Source organism: Galeopterus variegatus, unplaced genomic scaffold, assembly GCF_000696425.1.
Source record: "Galeopterus variegatus unplaced genomic scaffold, G_variegatus-3.0.2 Scaffold6895, whole genome shotgun sequence".
Lineage (NCBI taxonomy): Eukaryota > Metazoa > Chordata > Mammalia > Dermoptera > Cynocephalidae > Galeopterus > Galeopterus variegatus.
The window spans coordinates 49,657-62,456 of record NW_007733006.1 but is presented as its reverse complement, the minus strand read 5'-3'; the positions used below and the strand labels follow the sequence as shown (position 1 = coordinate 62,456).

General features: G+C 35.6%; 1 protein-coding gene across 3 annotated transcripts in view; it reads right to left on the bottom strand.

Moving 5' to 3' along the window:
* Nucleotides 1–12,800, bottom strand: part of LOC103606856 (lysine-specific demethylase 5D) — a 53,669-nt gene that overhangs the window by 33,979 nt on the left and 6,890 nt on the right. For 2 of the 3 annotated variants that reach the window (XM_008591394.1, XM_008591393.1), the window contains exons 6-10: nt 10,267–10,390; nt 9,997–10,151; nt 9,049–9,207; nt 8,503–8,622; nt 8,230–8,388 (exon numbers count right to left, since the gene is read on the bottom strand). In XM_008591394.1, the coding sequence (XP_008589616.1) occupies nt 8,230–8,388; nt 8,503–8,622; nt 9,049–9,207; nt 9,997–10,151; nt 10,267–10,390 (717 nt within the window). Of the gene's footprint in view, nt 1–8,229; nt 8,389–8,502; nt 8,623–9,048; nt 9,208–9,996; nt 10,164–10,266; nt 10,391–12,800 lie in introns of all 3 variants that reach the window. The other variant, XM_008591395.1, reaches the window with a different exon arrangement.

The following is a 12,800-nucleotide window of genomic DNA, read 5'->3' as shown; positions in this document are numbered from 1 at the left end:
ATTTGTACCTGAATGTTTATAGCAGCACTACTCACAGTAGCCAAGTGGCAAACATGCCAAATGTTCATCAACAGATGAATTGACTGTGATATAGTGTTAGAATGGAATATTTACACGGCCATAAAATGGAATAAAGTACTAACACATGCTACAACATAGATGAAATTCAAAAGCATTATGTTAAGTGAAAAAAGCCGGAAACAAAAGCCCACACTTTATGTGATTCCATTAATGTGAAATATTTAGATCAGCTAACTTAATAGGAGAAGTTAGACCTGAGTCTAGAGACTGAGAGAAGCGAGAATGGGAATGACTAACAGATAAAGGTTTTTGTGTGGGGTGATGAAAAGTTCTGAAATGGTTGCACAACATCATTAGTGTACTTAATGCCACTAACTTGTACACTTTAAGTGGTTAAGTTGGTAAAATTTGTTTATGTGTATTTTACCACAGTAAGGAAATAAATTGCTGACTGGTTCAAAACAGCAACAAAGATGAAATGAACAAGTTCCTACAAACATAAATGCTATCAATACTGAATGAAGAAAAACAAAATCTGAATAACTGGTTTTATATAACTAGATTATCATACATACATTATATAACCAGTAGGAGATTAAATTAGCAATCTTTTAAAAACCTCCCCCAAAAGAAATCCAAGGAGCAGGTGGTTTCACAGGCTGAATGCTATCAAACATTTAATGAAATATATGTGTCAGCCCTTCTCAGCTCTTCCAAAGATGAAAGAGGAAGAAACATTTAACTCATTCTATGAGGCCAGCACTGTCGTGATAGCAAAGCCAGAAAAAACAGTATGAGAAACAAAAATTAGATCAATACCCCTTATAAATACTGAAGCAAAAATTCTTAACAAAATCAAATTCACCAGTATATTAAAAGGATTATATACCACGATGAAGTAGGATTTATTCTTGAAACACAAGGATGGATCAAGTATAAAAATCAGTCTATGTGATAAGTCACATTGACAGATGAAGGGGAAAAAACACATGATCCTTTGAACTGATGTAGAAAAAGGCATTTGACAAAGTTAACACATTTCAATGACAAAAACACGCAACAAACTAGGAATAGAAGAAAACTGCCCCCACGTAATAAAGGCTATAGATGAAAAACCCACAAGTAATGTCATACCCAAGGGTAAAACACTGAAAGCTTTTCCTCTAACATCAGAAAAAAGACAAGGATACCCATTCTTGCCACTTGTGTTCAACCTAGTACTGGAAGTCTTAGCCATAGAAACTAGGCAAGAAAACAAAAGCCATCAAAATTGGAAAGGAAATACTAAAATTGTTTCTTTTTGCAGATGACAAGATCTTATATGAGAAAACTGTTAGAATAAACAAATTCAGCAAAATTTCAGGATACAAAATAAACACACAGAAATCAGTCTCATTTCTATTCAGTAACAATGAATCTGAAAAGAAAATTAACAATTCCACTTAAACAGCATTAGAAAGAAATGTAACTAAGGAGGTGAAAGACTTGTATACCAAAAACACTAAAGAACTGCTGAATTGCTAAAGAAATAAGATGCACAGAATAAATGTAGACATTCTGTACTCAAAGATGGAAGACTTAATATTAATATGTTATTCTACAAGAGTGGCCCACACATTCGATGTAATCCTTATCAAAATCCCCCAAAAAGCTTTTTGCAGAAATAGAAAAATCCCGTTTATAACTGCCTTGGACTCTCAAGGACCCTGAATTCCCAAAACAATCTTGCAAAAGAAGAACAAAATTAGAGAACTTCCTGATTCAAATCTTACCACAAAGGAAAAGCAAACAGTATAGTGTGGTACTTGCATAAAAACTAGTCACAAAAGGCCACATACTGTATAAAAGGTACCTGTAGCAGCCAAACTCTTAGAGACAGAAAGAATGATGATTGCCAGGGAAATGGCGAGAGATGATAAAGGGAAGTTTCTTTTTAATGCATACAAAGATTCAGTACAGGAAGATAAAAAAGTTCTGGAGATATATAGTGGTGATGGATGCACAACAATGGAAATGTACTTAATACCATTGATCTGTGCACTTAGAAACAGTTAATTATTATATCATGTATATATTTTATTCTAGTAAAAGAAAAACACAAAGCAGGGATAATTCTTCCATACACACTCGTGCCTGAATCACTTTTCACTCCTGGGGCAACCAAGAATACCACTCTTACTGATACAAAACATTTAAGTTAGAGACCTCTGAGAACACAAGCAGCATTAAGTGCTCATTTTTACTAAAGACAGAATAAACAGTAAAAACTTAAGTTAACAGTCCATATACAAAGGAACTCCATTTTAAGGTTTGGATTTACTGGAAAAAAACCCAGAACTCCAACTTCAGCCTCCACACATCATAAAAACATTAAATCACGAGAGATCATAGATACAGACATAAACATAAAACTACAAAACATTCAGAAAAGAACACAAAAGAAAACTCTGTTCTGGATTTACATAAGCTCTTAGAAATAGCAACAAAAATGTAATCAATATAAGAATAAAATAGAGTGGAAGGCCCTCAAATCAAAAGACTTTATTTTGTGAAAGTCTCTATAATGTTATAAAAAAGCAAGTCACAGAGTGAAAGTATTTGAAAATCATAAATATTACCCACAATACACGAAAAACTTTCTAAACTAAATAGCCATAAACAACCCAATTTTTAAAAAAGAGAAAAGATTTGAATAGACACTTAAATAAAGAAGATGTAAGGACAGTAATAGAAACACATAAAAACTGCTCATCTTCATCAGTAATTTAAGAAATGTAAATTAAAAACACAATGAAATAGCACTACATACCTTACGATAACTGAAATAATAAATAGATACCCAGCGCAGGTAAGGATGCCAGACAACAGAATACACTGCTGTTGGGAACTGTAAATTGGTATAGCTTCTTCTTCCCCCAACCCCACACCCCGTTTAGGGAATGTTTATATTGTTCTGCCAAATGCTGCATGACAGATAGCTTAATTCTAACAAGTTTTAATTAGAAAGAGAAAAAAAAAGCATAGGGTGACTTACACCAGAATCAAAGTAAACAAGAAATACTTTTATTGGTTATAGAATATCAACAATGTGTGGTGTATAGTGTATCTTATTCACTTCCTTTACTAATGATGAGAATAATGCAGGCTCTCAATAAGACTGTAAAAACAGTCTTGAAATGGTTTCGCTTATAGCGTTAAATACACTTCAGTATCACCCAACATTTATCTAATAGAAATAAAAACTTGGGCCGAGCCCGTGGTGCACTCGGGAGAGTGCGGCACTGGGAGCGCAGCAGCGCTCCTGCTGCGGGTTTGGATCCTATATAGGGATGACCAGTGTGCTCACTGGCTGAGCGCGGTGCGGCCAATCTCAAAAAAAAAAAAGGACAAAAAAGGGCTGGCCCGGTGGCGCACTGGAGAGTGCACCGCTTGAGAGCACAGCGGCACTCCCACCGAGGGTTCGGATCCCATGTGGAGACCGGTTCCCGCTCACTGGCTGAGCGCAGTGCAGGCACGACACCGAGGGTTGTGATCCCGTTACCGGTCAGTAAAAAAGACAAAAAGAAAAAAAAAAAGGGAAAAAAAAAGAAATAAAAACTTATGTTTACACAATAATCAGTAAATCAATGTTTATAGGACCTCTGTTCAAATTTGTCAAAAATTGCAAACTCAAATGTTAATGTGTCAATGGATAAACTGCAGTACATCAAACAATGGAAAACTGTTTCCAACCAACATATAAGTATCTACTCTCACTTCAAGTATCAGTAGCATGTAACAATTTCCAATCCTGTATTAAAAAAACCCTTTCCTGGATTGCAGAATATAACTTATTTTTCTGGTTTTTTTTTTTTTTTGGCTTGCAGTATATAGTTCATTTTTCTCATTTTTCTAGCTATATGCTATACTCAGAACCTGGTTATCTTATCTAGCTTCTCTTCTTTAATATCATAATATCACTTGCATGCTGATGATTTCTAAATTTATATCTTTAGAACAGTCTCCCTTTGAAAACTGGTCTGATTTATCTAACTTGCTATCTTAAATACATAATTGCATTTCAAAAAGATATTCAAAGTTTAGCAAAACTAAAGCACCAAACTGTAGTTTCCCCTTTAATTTTTCACCATACTAAAGGAAACTTCGAATGCTCCTGAGGTGCTACCTGTTTTCTCTCACATACTTTCAATGCACCTTGTAATTCAATATTTTCATGACTGACTCCAATCAGGGTCAGCATTAGTTTGGGACTCTAATTATAAGGACAAACAGACATATATCAGCAAAATGAAAGAAAAAAACTATATAATCATCTTGATAGATGCAGAAAAAGCACCTGATAAAATTCAACATCTGTTTATGACATGACTTTTAACAAAACAGGTGTAAACAGAAAGTATCTTAATACAATAAAGGCTATACTTGGAAAACCCACAGCTAACAGACTGAACACGTAAAAGATTTGGAACAAGATAGAATGCTCGGTCTTACCACCTCTATTCAACATAGTACTTAAAGTCCCAAATTGGAAAAAAGGAAGTCAAGTTGTCCCTGTTTGTAGATAACATGATTTTATAAAGAGGGAAACCTAAACACTCTTGTCAAAAAATTCCTAGATCTGATAAACAAATTCAGTAAAATTGCAGGATACAAAATTAACAAACAAAAATCAGTAGCATTTCTATACCCCACCAATGAACTTGCAGGAAAAAAAAAAGTCAAGAAATCAATCCCACTTACAACAGCAGGAACCAGAGAAGAAAAACCTAGGAATAAATTTAACTAAGGTGAAAGATCTCTACAATGAAAACCGTAAAATACTGATTAAGCAAGTCAAATGAAAAGACATATCATGGTCATGGATTTGGAGAATAAATTATTGTCAAAATGGCTATACTACCAAAATCAACCTACAGATTCAATGCAATCCCTATTAAACTGCCAATGACACACTTCCCAGAAATAGAAAGAATTCAAAAAGTTACATGGTACAACAAGAGATACCAAACAGCCAAAGCAATCCTGACAAAAAAGAACAAAACACAGGGTATCACACACTTTGACTTCAAAATATACTACAAAGCTATAATCAAAACAACATGGTACTGGCACTAGACGCATGGAACAGACAAGAGAATTCAGAAATAAATCCATGTTCCTATAAACAACTGGTTTTTGACAAAGGAGCCAAGAACACAAATTGGGGAAAGAACAGTCTCTTCAATAAATGGCGCTGGGAAAAGTGGACATATGCATAAGAATGAAACTAGGCTCCGTGTCTCACCACATACCAAAATCATCTCAAAATGAATTAAAAACTTAAATGTAAAACCCTAAACTATAAAACTTCTAGAAGAAAATAGAAGGGAAACCACCTAGATATAGGCAAAGATTTTATAAATAATATTTCAGAAGCACAGGCAACAAAAGCAAAAGTTACCAAATGTAATTACATCAAACTAAGAACCTTCTGCACAGCAAAGGAAATGATCAACAGAATCAAAAGACAACCTGCAGAATGGCAGAAAATATCTGCAAACTATACAGCTGACACGGGATTTATATCCAGAATATATGAAGAACTCAAAACGACTCGATAGTATAAAAACAAGTAGTCTGATTAAAAAATGGACAAAGTATGAGTAGACATTTTACAAAAGAAAACATACAAGTCACCAATACGTACATGAAAAAATGCTCAACATCACTAATCATCAGAGAAATGTAAATCAAAACTATAATGAGATGTCATCTGACCCAAGTTAGAATGGCTATCATCAAAAAAATCAGAAAATAACAAACACTGGTGAGGAAGTGGAGAAAGGAGAACTCTTACATTGTTGGAGGAAGTATAAATGAGTGCTGCATTGTAGAAAACAGTTTGGAGATTCCTCAACAACTACAGATATAACTATAATACGATCCAGCAATCCTACTGCTGGGTATACGTCCAAAGGAATGGAAATAATCATGTTGAAGGGATACCTGTACTCCCATGTTTATCGCAGCTCTATTTACAATAGCCAAAATATGCAACCAACCTAAACACCCATGGATGGATGACTGGATAAGGAAATTGTGGTATATGTACACAATGGAGTACTATTCAGCCATAAAAAAGAATGACATTCTTCCATTTGCAGCTACACAGATGAGCTTGGAGAAAATTATGTAGTGAAATAAACCAGGCCCAGAGAGAGAAATAATGCATGCTGTCATTTCTCTGTGGACATGTTGATGTCACAAAAGTAGAGAGCAGAATAGCGATTACCAGAGACTGGTGGGAGGAAAGGATGGATGGGTGGATACAAAATAGTGGACAGACAGAAAGAATGGGATTGGGTGTTCTATAGCAATATAGGGACACTACAGTTAACAAAGTACCATTTATCTTTGAATAGCTACTTGAGTTGATGCTGAATGTTCCCAATACAAAGAAGTGACTAATGTTTGAGGTGATGGATATACTAAGCACCCTAATAAGCACCCAGTATAAATTTACCAAATATTATATTGTATTTCATAAACATATATAATTATCATGTGTCATTTCAGAAATGTAAATTTAAAAAGAAAAGAGAAATGTAGAGTAGATAGTGATTATCAGAGGCAGGAGGATGGGGGAGACACAGGGAAAGGTTCATATATTGGTGCAAAGCTACTAAGTTAGATTTGGATAGGAAGAGTAAATTCCTAAATAGGGTGCCAACTGCTAATAATATTGTATTGTAGATTTCAAGACAGCCAGAAAAGAGGATCTTGACTATTATAACCACAAAGAAATGATAAATGTTTAGGTGACAGATATATGAACTGTTCTGATTAGGTCATTATACAGTACATGCATGTATCGCAACAGCAAAATTGTACCCCAAAACATGTACGATGAAAAAAAAATTAAAATCAAATTAACTAATATACTCTTTAGAAATGCAAGACATATTTTAATAAAATTATGACAAATTTATGACAGTGGATCCTCCTGAGATTAGTGGGGAGAAGCAGGAAGATACAACTTGTGAAAAAGCATGTAGATATATGTAACTATATTAGAAAATTTCAGTTACTAGGTTCAAGTGTGCGTATGAGGATATTATTTAATGTGTATATTATGCTTTTTAACTGACAAAGGTACTACATATGTTCTTTGGTGGTTTCAAAATATCTCATAATTAATTTTCTTTTCCAATTTCAAAAAAGCAGTTGGAAGCACAAGTACACCAAAATGTTACCAGTGGAGGCTATAGGTGATTTTTTCTCTTTCTTTATTTATATTTTACATTTTCCATAACTAATATACACTTCTTTTTTTAAAAGAACTAAGCAAAACATTATTTGGAAGACTCTAAGTGCTTCATATCTCCATAAATAATTAAATAATATGTATACATTAAAAATGGAATGAGCTTTCCTGAAAATCTTAGTCAAATCTGTTAGCTAAGCTATCTTCTCAAACTACTACTTTTGCCATCTGAATCAGCTCGTAAAGCAATATGCAAAGACAAATACTGATGCTCTTGGCTCTGGTTGCCAACATGGTAAAGCAACAATTATGACAGGAATAATACTTCAGTAATACATAGGATGGTTACTTTTTAGCTCCTTTCTTCAAATAAAGTTATTTCATCCATCCTAGTTTTTGGCCCTCCACCCAGGGAGAAATTACTAATGTGATTAGTCAGAACTTAGAACATCTCTGTGGGTCTTTTTGACTAATACAATAAGTTACCTTTATTATAGGATAAAATTAGTGGTTTGTTTTACTCCATGTGTTTCACATGTAGACAAATTAGTAAACTTAATAAGGGCACTTTTTGAGACTCTTCTAGTCCTTTCACACTATAAATATAAATAAACTGCTCACAGCACCTGTTTTTCTGTACCATACAGATAACCAAAAAGTGGTGAACTTCCAATACTTACATTTAAGAAAGGACAAAGAAATACTAGAGCTACAAACTCATAATGCCAAGGTATCATACCGTTCATTGTGTCTATCCCCATCAGAAATCCAGAGAGAAAAAAGTAGTGGTTATGACTGCAGTCCAAATTCTGCATCACTCACAGATCATCTGAGCATCAAACCTTACCCTTATCCCTAATATATGAAAATAACACTATGTGGGAGAACCTATGAGGACAGAGGATTTTATACTGAAAGTGACTTTCCCTACACATAATGTTAATATGAATTACCAACCATATTACCTCCTCTTCAGGAGATAGGTTCCGTTCACTATTGCTAACAGGAAAGCCACTGCCAAATTCTTTGGAATGAATATCTGCTCCATACTCAACTGTCACATCTTCCTCAATGCTGCTCACAAGCCTCCAGAATTCCTTCTCCACAAGTTCTGTAGGCACCATCTATGAAAATACGTGTAAAAGATGATCAAAGCCACTTTATTTTGGCTCCATATCTCCAGGAGAATTACGATTACCAGACACCAATCCACACATCCCCAGCCCTCAGTCACATACATGTACAGGCATGTTGAAGTAGTCAGCCTTGAAGGAATCAGCCATTTCACCAAAACTCTGCAAAGTGTACTCCTGGGTAGCCTGCTCAAAACCAAAAGCTTCAGGGGGCCGCTTACACTCCTGAAATAAAAAGTATTTTAGCAAGACAAAGGCAATAGATGAAGAACCCAAACAGAAGAGCTGGGTGGAGAGAAGTTTCTTCAGGCTACACTCAGTATCTTATGCAGTAACTTCAATGACTTGTGTTTCCAGATAGGACAGTTTCTCTAGTATCTACCAAGCATACTTTGTCTTTATTCCTATGGTTCATGCCATGTGGATTATGGTCCCTTTTCTCTGGTTCACTTAAATCTCTATCTATCTTAGCCTGTCCAACTCTTCTTGACTATTTGCTTAGTGATAGCTAATAAAAACCTAACTTAGAAGTATTAACTTAAAAAAGGGCAGGAATTATCACCTACTCTAGTCTTCCTGAAGTCCGGAAAGTCAAATTAGAGAAAACTACCCAGAACTAAAATTTAAACATCTATGATGAACAGGCCTTACCGCTAAGATACACTTTGGGCACTTCCATACCCCTCTGGGGATTTCAGGAAGAGATGGCAAGAGGCAGAAGATATGGTAACTATCATCACATCCATCACAGAGAAGAAGCTTATCATCTTCATCCCTCCGGGAGCATATTCGGCAAACATATGAATCAATCTACCATAAAAGAAAGTGAAAAGGTTATCTGCTTGTTCCACAATTCCTTATCCTAGGTTTCCACACAATTCACTTTGAACACCTTCAAGTTTGGATGACAAGATCTATCTGTGACAGTCCGTACAATAAGAAACACAAGGACAACCAGGAACAAGATGGTGGTAGTAAAGATAATCTCTCAGAGCAGGGAGGAGCAAACAAAAATTATGAGAACAAAGTGAAGTTAGCTAGAAAAGAAGGACAACAACCAAAATGTATCATTTTTTAAAAATGCAGACCTGAATATTTAAAAGATTATAAAAATCTTTCAGGTAAGAGGTAGGTAAAAATATATAAAAGGATATATATATTCTTTCATATACATATATATATGTAAAGCAAGGTACACATGTAAAGTAAGACCAAAGAAGAAAAGCACTACTCATGAAAAGTGATGCTTGAAGAATTCTGAAGCTTCTGCCAGAAACAAACAGCTCTTTCACATTATCAGATGATCTCCTACAATATTAGGCTGTAAAAGTTCAGAGATGCTTACTGTTGGAGTAGAAAAGAGACAGCATAGTTTGGCGGAGAGTTCTACATGTTAGAAAAGAAATTTTGCTCCTGACTTTAACAGCTTAAATAAGTTTCTTCCCTTTTCTTCCTGGCCATCAGTCTCTTCGTATACAAAGTGCTCAGGAGTAAGGTGAAGAAAGGGAGAGCAAGTAAAGGGTGATGAAGTAATTTTAGGTTCAATCTAATCATGGTAGTTAAAAACAGAGTGTTACAAAATAATAGGTGAGTTCTTACAAACTGGACACTGCTGCTTTGATTCTTCCGCAGCTGCATGGTCATCTTGGTACAGGGCTCTAGGCTGTGACTCAAGTCCTCCTTAGGCAAGGTTGATGCCACTTTCTCATCCCCACTGGGATCCTCCTTCACCATAACAGTGGCGGGGCATGTGACTCCTTCTTTATCTAGGGGAGTCAGAAACAATTCTGAAAACAAACAATTCTTTCAGACATCAGGATCAAGAAACCACCTCTTTATCCCTGACACAGCACAGCCTGTTAAACTCACCTGTCTTCTTCATGGTCTTATCCTTAGCCATGAGGCCCAAACCCATCATCTTGGGGCCTGCTCCATATATCTGTAGCTTCTTTAGCTCTGGATTCTTCTTAATATCCTCCTCTGTAGGCTCTGGCTATTAAAAGAAGGTTCAAACAAGGAAGTGAGCTTTACATATACAAACATAATATTTTACACGCAAGATTGAGATTTTCTCATTTGCAAAATATACCAGATCCTATAAAAGCAAAAGAGGTCACATAAATTAAGTCAATGAGTAGACTCTTGCCCACTTTTGAAGGTTTATTAATCATGTATCTTTACCTGTAGGTAAGCTATGGCCAGGTAGGAGCAAGTACAGAAATTTGGAACACAACTTCTTTTCTCAGTTTTTCATGTTACAAGAAATGATAAAATACTCCTGTGTTTGCAATGCTAGTGAAGCTTAAATATCATAAATCTACCTTATACTAGATGATTCAGTAAATATACTACAAATAAGCCCCTTTCTGTAAAGGATCTAAGATGCAAATGTTGAGATAGAAGGACTCTTACTCATTTGAACTCATGTTATTAGAAACTTAACTCCTCGAGGCCCGCCCGGTGGCGCACTGCTACAGTGCGCCACTTGGGAGTGTGGCAGTGCTCCCGCCGAGGGTTCGGATCCCACATACAGACCGGCCGCTCACTGGCTGAGCGAGGTGCGGGTGCAACACCGAGGGTTGCAATCCCGTTGCCAGTCCCGGTCCGGTACGGGCGTGACACTTCGTGTTGCGATCCGTTGCCGGTCACGAAAAAAGACAAAAAGGAAAAAAAAAAAGAGAAAAGAAACAACTCCTTTCTCACCACAATGTAGTAAAAGACCTGGAAAAATGCAAACCCATTATGTGCCAAAACATATACCATATATAATATATAGTATATACCATTTTCTGCACTTATCTTTTGTGTTGGCAGACACAGTGAGTTGCTTTTTTATCTATGTTTCAAAGAGTTTTTGTTCCACTTTTAAATTAAACCCTATATATTTCTCATTTCCATTTAACGCTGAAGTTTTATTTGTCCAGATTTTCATCTTTATATATAAATTTAGGTAAATTTACATCTGTAAGTTCTCTCCTATATGTAAACATTATTCAGAAATAACTTTACCACTCTCATTTTATACAACACTGAGGCGATTTCCAACTCTTTTGGCAATACAGATGATAATGTAAGTAAATATATTAATCATATTTTTTATTTTCTATATTTTATAATGTTTTGACATTTCTCAGAGCCTTGCTGGCTAGGGATACTGCCCCTCCCAGAGGTAGCTAATTCCTGAACAAAGATTATAACTGCAGATATGTGCAATTACATACAGATACATAATTATACATAACCATACATATATCTTTTAATATGTATTATATTTTGATATGTAAGTATCATTGCAGACATGTGCAATTATATACAAATAATTATACATGTAAATAAGGAATTCCTCACAAAGAAAAATTAAATATCTTTTAAAAAGCTAATGCTGGTTTCAAAATATGAAGTAACACTGTATTACTTAGTGTGTCAGACATATTACTATGAATTCCCAAATTATAAAAACCTACACATAAAATGGAGATGATTTGTTAGTCCTCTTTATAATGTTACTGGGTTCCTTTTCTGCTTAATGCAGAATTTATTTATAGTTTTATTTCCTCTTAATGTTTTGGAAGTACTAACCCTAGGTATCAGTTTTAGTAAACCACACAGTTTTCAGAAATTTTTAACGTCTTTCCAGCAAAGTGAACAACTCATTCCCAAGAAAAAAGATGTCTACATATCCATTTGACCTTTGTACCCTTGGCTGGTACTTACAAATTTCAAACAAATTTTACTGGTTGCCAAGTTACTACATGCTCATTTTTCTTCTTCAGTTTTGATACAGACACACTTCTTTCTATAAAGAAAAGCACTAATACAGAATCCATCTGCATTTCAATAATGTAAACTAATTAGGATTATTAACAAAATGCCTGAGGATACACAATTTAATCCTAATTTATTCTAAGGTATTTCATGGACAGAAAACATCTAAAACATTATAAAACTGAGGTATGTGGAGTATTCAAAAAGGCATAGATAAACGAGAAGTTATAAAACCGTACTGTTTGTTTTTTTATTCTATTTGTTATCATGTTTTCACATCTTTTTTTTTTTAAATTTTTATTTTGTCAATATACAACGTAGTTGATTATTATGTCCCATCACCGAAACCTCCCCCCCTTTTCCCTCTCCCCCCTCCCACCCAAGTGTGTCCCCTCCATTTGCTTGTTGTAAGAACTTAAAAAAAAGGGCCGGTCTGGTGGCGCACTGGATAAGTGCGCCGCTTGGGAAGCGCGGCGGCGCTCCCGCCCGAGGGTTCGGATCCCACATACAGACCGGTTCCCGCTCACTGGCTGAGCGAGGCGCAGGAGCAACACCGAGGGTTGCGATCCCGTTGCCAGTCCCCAGTCCGGTACGGGGGCAACACTGAGGGTTGCGATCCGTTGCCGGACACGGAAAAA